The 8,692-nt window shown below is 41.7% G+C and overlaps 1 protein-coding gene across 1 annotated transcript; it reads right to left on the bottom strand.

Moving 5' to 3' along the window:
• Window positions 1-844: 844 nt before the first annotated feature.
• LOC116888864 (structural maintenance of chromosomes protein 1A-like) lies at window positions 845-5,413 on the bottom strand. The gene is made up of 6 exons (XM_032890128.1): window positions 3,873-5,413; window positions 3,305-3,459; window positions 3,039-3,190; window positions 1,789-1,858; window positions 1,432-1,542; window positions 845-1,115 (listed from the first exon to the last, which is right to left on the bottom strand). The coding sequence occupies exons 1-6, from the start codon at window positions 4,039-4,041 to the stop codon at window positions 1,032-1,034; spliced, it is 741 nt and encodes a 246-aa protein (XP_032746019.1). The 5' UTR covers window positions 4,042-5,413; the 3' UTR covers window positions 845-1,031.
• Window positions 5,414-8,692: the final 3,279 nt, after the last annotated feature.

Here is an 8,692-nt window from a genome sequence, read left to right as displayed (position 1 = left end):
AGTCATTATAGTTAACGAGGTTAGTTCTCAACCACGCCTGAACATGCTAGGCTGACAAGTGGCCTAGGCTTAGTTCCTGACAACCGAGACTGGGGCCCAAGCACATAGTTATCACGCATGTTGAAGCTACTGGGCTCCCCAGGCTCTCTATTTACTAGATAAACCCCATCTGTGCTGCTCTTTCCCCAGTAACCAAGCATCCACACCTCCCAGACATGGCCACCCTTTTTGTCTCTTACAAGGGTCAGAAGCCCTTCAGACCCAAGTGAACATTAAGATTTGTATTTAGAGGGGCTGGCATTGAGTGTTGCTAAGGTTTTAATGAGAGTATGATATCATTAAATCCTATGAGGAAGGTAAATGCTAGCCCCATCTTATAAATGAGGGAACCAAGACAAAGAAAGGTCAAATGATTTGTCCAGCAACAAATAGTTAAGTGCTAAGTAGAACCAGATCTGTAACTTTCTCTCCCCAGAGCATCCTCTACTCTTAGTCCCTGACTAAATCTTACCAATTTGTCAAGGTCTGGCTCAAATCGGAGTTTTTCCACAAAGCATGAAAGTGATAATCCTCTTATCAAGGTATTTGTGATATTTGGCTAATCATAGTAATTTACAAACCAAGCCCATTTCATTACCAGAAAGACATGGTCCCTGATTCAACTCAGCATTTTCAATATACAGCCAGACAAATAAAAGGTGTCCATTAAATGTCAGATGGACAGAGTACATGACAGAGTAAATGAGGGCAGTTTAGTGACTGCCACTCTATGAGGTCTTGGGTACTTTTGCCCATCTGGTGTACTGTTATCCTGTACTTCCTTGGAATCAAATTCAGATTAGGCTCCTTTAAAACCAGTCTCCAGTATTTTATTTTTGCAAACAAATTAACATGCACACAATCAATCACACATGCACACAAACATAAGGGGGTATGGTGCCAGGCAATCCATGATAGTGGGTGATGAGATCCAGGAGAGAAGATGGACAGAAGGGCAGTTCAGGGATCCAGACAAGAAGACAGAATTCCTGCTATTGTTCATTGGGGTTGGGGTTGGCATCTGGATACTTGGTGAGGTCGAAGGTCAGGACTTTGCTGATCACACAGTCTCCTTGCTGAAGGAAGAAAAAAGTGAGGAGAGAAATTAAGAAAGGTCCTACATTGGGACCCAAGGGGCTGGGGCTTACCTCCCAAATGTATCTGCTCAAGGCCAGCAATGGTTCTTTCTGGATGAAAGCATTCAATCCCATGGGCCTTCTTTCTTTGCCAAACTCTGCCCTTTTTCACTGTCTTCACTGTCTGGCTGTCTCTGCCAGGATGGGCTGGCTAAACAATCAGGGCAGGCTCCAACAAACCCAAATGACTGCTCAGAACCTGATCCCTTGCACCCCTTTACCCTTTGCCCATCCACTGCACCCCAGCCCACACTACCTCAGGATAGACTCCAATGAGGCTCTCAGCCTTGGTGTAGAATTCCTCCTTGAGAGAGATAACAATGGCCTGGAAGTTGCAAGTTGACTGCTCCTTGATGTAATTTGCCACCTGTGGGAGGGGTATTTAGCAGAGCTCAAGACTCAACACTGCCACTTTTTAGTCAAAGTAAGTAGGTGGGGGTTGGGGGTAAAAGAGACTAAGAAAAGGCTACTGATTATCAAATGAGGGTGACCCAATCCTCCTGGTATGTAGACTAGGCAGCAGGCATAGCTAGGGCACAATCAGGAATGGCTTCCTGGAACCCAGCCTCAACTTGGGGCCTTCCCTCCCAGGCGACACCTTTCTTGCACCTACCTTGCCAATGTTGGTGTTATCCAAGGCAGCATCAATCTCATCCAGGACAAAGAAGGGGGCTGGCTTGTAGCTGGGAGGGAATAAATAAGTGAGCTAACATTGAAAAATGAGGGCAGCAAGAAGAGTAGGCCAGCCCCACAGTCGGAATAGGCCAACTACATTCAGAGACTAAATAACCCAAGTCTCTGAATTCCCTCCTTTGCATCTGGTTCTGGGTGCCACTATCCCCCTAGAACCATGAAAAATCTTTTTTTCTTTTCCAGGAACTGTCCTTAGTAAGCAAACGATCTGAGGGTCCACTATGTCCCAACATATATCAGGATGACACGCCTCCTTCATACATGCTGCTCGTTCAGCCTAAAATGCTTGCTGGTTTCCGTGGTAGACTTTTCTTTAAAAGAATATTTTATGTGTATGAGTACTTTTCTTGAATGTATATGTGTGCACCATGTGCAGGTCTGATGCCTACAGAAGTCAGAAGAGAGCACTGGACCCCCTGAAATTAAAGTTATAGGTGTTTCTGAGCCAGCATCTGGGTGCTGGAAACCAAACCTAAATTCTTTACAAGGGCAACAAGTATTCTTAACCATTAAGCCACCTCTCCTATCCCCAAACACTACTCATGTTTTTTTCCCTGCCCATCATACCCTCCCTAGGTTAGGTGGCCTTCTTTTATGTATGCACACTACTGTCTGGTTATGTGTCAGTCTGTGAGCTCCTTTGGACAGAGACCATGTCTGACTCACCTGACCCTAAGCTCCCAACAGGGTCTGTACAGAGCAGCACTCAAGAAATGCTCATGAACTAATGCTTTATAACTAAACATTACGTGGTAGGGAGTCATATCTAAGCACTACTGGCTTGGGGCAGGGGTTGTCAAGGTATACCAGAGGTCAAAGAGGGCTTCCCAGAGGAAGGGAAGGAGAATGAAGAGGTATGTCAAGCTAGACATGTATAGAAAGAACTTACTAACCAGCAACCATGTAAAGAAAAGTCTAGAAGTGGAACTAAATACATGCAGGAACCAGAAAGATGGGCTGAGTGGATGAGGGGAGATGGGGAAGACAGGCCCAAAAACCAATCACCAAGGCCAATAGTGATGTGCCGTAGTAGATATAGAAATGGGTATAATCTAGATACTAAAACACCTTCACCTATGCAGATCTCTGCATATCATTGGGCTCCAGAGACTCTGGCTGCCTCAGCTCAGTCTGTCCACCAACTAACTGCCTTATGAGGCAAAGCCTTACCTGTGAATGGCAAAAAGCAAGGCCAGTGCGGCAACTGTCTTCTCCCCGCCTGACAAATTGTCCATAGGCCGGAAACGTTTGCCAGGAGCTACACAGTTGTAGTTGATACCATCCAAATAGGGCTCTTCAGGATTCTCGGGGCCCAAGAATGCCTAGGGGAAGACAGAGTGGGTGAGGACCTGGAAGCATGGATGAGCATGGTGATAGGAAGAGGGAAGAACAACTAAGAATGGTGGGAGTTGCTGGCATAAGGGGTTTCAGTCTACCTGGGCACTGCTGTTACGGGACAGAGCCTTGTAGATCTCATCAATATTGGTAGCCACAGACTCAAAACAAGCATTGAATCGGTCAAAGCGCTCCTTCTTTATCTGTTCAAATGCCTGCTTGGCTTTCTTTGCTCGCTTTCGTGCCGCCTCAAATTCTGCCAGAAAAAGAGAGCAAATGATAATCTCTCAGTGCCCTGGGTTCTGCCAGGGTTGAGAACCACACCTGCCAAGAATGACCTGTAAATCCTGTAAATGAAAATTCTAGTGATGACCTACAAAGGGAGAGAAATGCCTGAACAGGGCCTTACAAGGATCAGTATTTGGTGAGTTGGCTAGCACAAAGTCTAGGCACACAAACACAGATTTTTTCCTTGGGCACTACCAGCTTTCTTGACACCATCATTTGCTCTGTAGCAAGCAAGTAGATGACCCCCACAGTTTCGAGCACTTAACAGTTGTAAGTGTAAAGTTATGTAAAAAAGGGGCTGCTAGGATATAGCAGTACATCCTTCTCATACCTTGAGTCTTCTGTTCTCATCTGAGGCTCAGAAAGAAATGCCAGGCTTACCATCTGAGGTCTCCTGGAACTTGTCTCGGACACTTTCCAGCTTTTCCATGGCCTTCATGTTAGGGGCAGCAATCCTCTGAAGCACACTCTGCTGCTCATTCAGCTTTTGCTGGAGTGTGTTCATCTCTTGCTTGATTTCTTCTTCCGCCTGTGCATCCTGTAACCCCATACCCAGCAATAGTAAGGAGCACCTGACCCCGAGTCCAGACTACCTGAGAGATGAATGGTGCTTGGGGATCTGCTCCTGCAGAAGGCAAGTTCTTCTCCAGTTTGTCATCTTTCACACAGTCTAGCTTGATTTGACTGTTCCAACTGTCACTGGAAATTCTAGGTGAATGTGGCTTTGTCACCTATAGTTCTTCCTCTAGATCGTGCCAACCTATTTGTCTTTGGAGGAACGGCTGCTAGTGGCCCTCTCTGGCTTTTAGCCCAAGCTTTGAACCAGCACCACACCACGGTGACCTAAAGACTCACACAGATTGCTCTGGCCTCCACTTACAGATCCACGGATAACTAAGGCAACACATGATTTGCTTTTAAATCATTGTACTTGAGCAAATTCCACTCAGTTTTGGTTTGGGGCCCCTTATAGCTACTGTAAATGCATGTTTGAACTTGTGTCTCACTGCTACTCTTAGTAATAACTACTTAACTTAATATCTACCAAGCACACTTCCTGTATTCACAGAATTGAAGGAGCTAACACAGAAACACAGCTAAGTAAATAATCAGTATAGAGCAAGATGAGTGTGAAGACAGTGGCAAGCAATGCTGAATCAGCACATGAGAAGGGAACCTGACTCAGAACCTGTGGTGAGGGAAAACTTGTGGGCGTGTGTGGAAGTTAAAGCCTATAGGATGAACAGTAGAAAAGGAAACAGTAGATGTAGTTTTATGTATGAATGATAACATCACAGGCAAAAGCTGGGGTGGAGGTCCCTCATAAGTTAGTCACCCAATTAGAAGCAATTCAGGAGTAATCAGCTTTACAAGGCAAAAAAACCTTGTTTAAAGTCAATATGGCACTACTAACAATTTATGTGCATCATGTTCATGAATTCACAGAAATATGCTGGGGGAGCACAAAGAGAAGTAACTAGATAAGCAAGCAAAAGATGGATTATAAAAAGCCTTACAAACATAAATTTTTATCTCAACAGAGACCAATGTGATTTAAAGAGCAAGAAGGACATGGATATATTTACATTTTAGAAAACTCTTTTAGAAACAAAGAAGACCCCTGGTACCCCTGGAGGCTAGATGACAGCAGTAACTGTCTTAACCAAAGATTACAGAGAGCTGTGAGCCATCATGTGGGTGTTAGCAACTGATCCTGGGTCTACTGCAAGTACAGTAAGTGCTCTTAACTCCCGAGCCATGTTGCTACTAAGACTTATATTCTAATACACTATAAAATCTAAATGAAATGGTTCATTTATAAATGCGCATGATCCATAGAGAACAATGAGACTAGCACAGTAACTAAAAGTCCACAGAGAAAAGCCCAGAACCAGGTGAACTCAACACTGAGTTCTATCAAACTTCATCTATCCACCCACTCACCTACCCATCCATCCATCCATCCATCCATCCATCCATCCATCCATCCATCTATCCATCCATCCATCCATCCATCCATCCATCTATCCATTCCCGAGACAAGATATCTCTGTCTAACAGCCCTGACTGTCCTCAAACTCACAGAGATCCATCTGCTTCTGCCTCCCAAATACTGGGATTAAAGCACAACCAAGCCTGGCAAACTTTAAAGGAAAATCTAATATTAATATTAAACTGTTCTATGAAATAAAAGAGGGAAGAAACACAATCAATTTCGCTCTTTTTGAAATGACATTATCCAAATTGTGCAAATCAGGTAAAGACAATGACACCAAACAAAAACCAATAGGCCACAAACAAGCAAAACCTATAGACCCTAGTGTCTCTACTTGATACAGAAACAGAAAATTTCAGGAAAATACAAACTGAATTCAAGAACACATCATAATCACATATCATGACCAAGGAGGTTTTATCCCAAGAATGCAAGGCTAGTTTAACACATGTAATCATGAGCTTACAACTATGATCACCTGTACAGAGCCACACAAGACAGTCCCTGTCAATAAGTGAAGAAGAAAAAGGTGCTTGGTGCTCATGGGGTCATCTCACTTACTGTGAAATCACCTTCTCCAGTATGTACCCAGGGCTGAGACCACCAAGTTCCAAGTAGCTCCAAATCTGTGTTCATTTATACAATCCCAGTTAAACAAAAGCAGAACACAAGAAAGAGCTATACTGAAGTTGGGTGGGTAGAACAGAGGCAGTAGATATGGGAGAGGGGGTGAATGATAAGTATGTATTGTGTACATGTGTGAAATTGGCATTTAACATTTAATTAATAAAACACATTAATAACTAAAACATATGCAAACCAATAAAGGCAATTTACCAAAGTAATATTTTTAGATGTAGATGTATTTTTAGATATTTTTATTAATTCTTTGAGAATTTCATACATGCATACCATGTATCTTGATCATATTCACCATTCCTTTTAATTCCTCCTAAATCTGAACCTGTGGGTTGGGGGTTGAACAATACTTTCCCAGGTGGTCACTTAAGACCATTGAAAAACACATATATTTATATTACAATTTCATGACAGTAGCATAATTACAGTTACAAAATAGCAACAAAAATAATTTTATAGTCAGAGATCATCACAACATGAGGACCTATATTAAAGGACTGTAGCCTTAGGAAAGTTGAGAACCGTTGTCCTAGGTTCACTTTCATTCCTTCATCCCTCAACTTCCTAACCTCTTTTATAAATTTATTTAAATTCTTTTTTTACGGTATATTTTATTCAGTCTTTCCCCTCCCCCAACTTCTTCCTACCGACCCAACTCTCAGACACTAATGAGTATGAGTAATGGTCAACCTTTCAAACTTACGCTTAAAGAGAACTAACTTTCTCAGAATTTATCAACTATATCAGCTCTGACAGCTATGTGTGAGGGCTCTTGAGTGAAGCCCTCCTTTCTTTCATGTCTCTGGATTTTCTTTTTCTTTTATTGACTGTGCTTGTTCTTCTCTCCAGAAGAACCACAGCCACTATTTTGTATATATGGATTTTGTGTGTGTGTGTGTGTGTGTGTGTGTGTGTGTGTGTGTGTGTGTGTGTGTGTGTGTGTGTGTGTGTGTGTGTGTGTGAATGCAGGTACCCAGGAAAGGAAAATGTGTCAGATCTCCTTGCAGCTGAAATTATAGGCTTGTAAGCCACTGACAAGAGTGCAGGAAAGCACACTTTTGTCCCCTGCGAGAACAGTAGGTACTCTTACTTAACTGCTGAACCATCCTTCTAGCCATCCACAGAGATAATCTTAAGGACAGAAATATATGGCCATCTCTATATATTACATAGATACAGAAAAAGTACTGACCACAGTTCAACATGCCCTCAAGATAAAAGTACTGGAGAAATAAGAAATAAATGGAACATACCTCAAAACAACAAATATTCTACATGATAAACCTATGGCTACATTATAATAAAGAAATGAAAAACTAAAAATATTTTCTCTAAATTTTCCAATGAGACATGGAAGTCGGCTCTCTACATTTTTCTCCAATATTGTGCTGAAAGCCTTGCTAGAACAGTAAGGTAAGAGAAAAGCTTAGGATAAAAGCAAACAAAGAAGTGAAATTACTCATTCGCAGAAAACATGATTCTGTATTTGACTGCACATATTCTACCAGAAAACTCATATTCAATAAACACTTTTAGTAATGTTGCAAGATACAAAATCAACATTCAAAAATTAGTAGCTCTCATATATACATACCAACAACAAGCTTTCTGAGACAGAAATTAGGAAAAACATCCCATGCACAATAGCTGCCCCCAAAATAAATACCCTGGATTAAGGATGTAAAGACCTGTACAATGAAAACATTAAGGCCCTTAAAGAAGATGCCAAACAACAGACACCTTCCAAGCACCTGACAAGCAGAATTTATGTGCAAAATGGCTTTTATTACCAAAAGCCATCTACAGATTCAATACAGTTCCCATCAAAATGCCAATGGCATTCTTCACAGAATTAGAAAAATCTAAAAATTAATATAAACAACACAAAGGACAGCACACGGCCTAAGCAACATTACGATATGACTTACAATTGTATCTTTCCCCTAGTTAAGGAGCAGTTGATAGCTGCTGGGAGAGGGAGAGGGAGTTTTCTTAAGGGTGTGGCCCCTAGTACGCTGACCATACTGTAGTAAAAGGCTACAAATCCAAGAATATCTAGGTGGCACTGACTTTACTTGATGGGTTTATTAAAAAGGAGGGGGAAAAAGATGAGGCCAAGTTTGGTGGGTAGGGAAAGAAGGTTGGACTGAGAAGCCTGAGGAGAAGGGATTAATAAGATCAAAACATACTAACATAAATTTTTCAAAGAATTAGGAAAAAACTCGTATCACTGAGCAATAAAAACCAAACTAGTTGTGGCACAAAATCAAACATGTAGCCCAAAAGAGCCAAGACATAAGTAAAATCCCTCAGAAATACTCACAGCTACAGCCACCTAATGTTGACAAAAGCATCAAGCATATATACCAAAAAATGTATCTCTTACCGTAAACAAAAATGGTTTCAAATCAGACGAAAAGACTTACTTTAAAATCTCAAACTCTGAAGATGTTACAGGAAGATATAAAGAACACACTTGAAGTTACAGATATAAGCAAGAACTTTCTGTACAGGAGTGAAAGAACAGAAAATAGTCCTAAGAACCAACAAATGGGACATGAAACTA

Source organism: Rattus rattus, chromosome X (genome assembly GCF_011064425.1).
Source record: "Rattus rattus isolate New Zealand chromosome X, Rrattus_CSIRO_v1, whole genome shotgun sequence".
NCBI classification, from domain to species: domain Eukaryota; kingdom Metazoa; phylum Chordata; class Mammalia; order Rodentia; family Muridae; genus Rattus; species Rattus rattus.
The sequence above is the reverse complement of the archived record's forward strand: the minus strand, read 5'-3'. Positions and strand labels throughout refer to the sequence as shown.

What these genes read in the sequence shown, in the direction of transcription:
- LOC116888864 (XM_032890128.1), bottom strand. Translation starts at nt 4,041, where the DNA reads ATGGGGTTACAGGATGCACAGGCGGAAGAAGAAATCAAGCAAGAGATG. An exon ending in GTTCCAGGAGACCTCAGATG is followed by an intron (nt 3,460 to 3,872) that starts GTAAGCCTGGCA and finishes TTTTTCTGGCAG; the next exon opens with AATTTGAGGCGGCACGAAAG. An exon ending in TTGCTTTTTGCCATTCACAG is followed by an intron (nt 1,859 to 3,038) that starts GTAAGGCTTTGC and finishes ATTCCCTCCCAG; the next exon opens with CTACAAGCCAGCCCCCTTCT.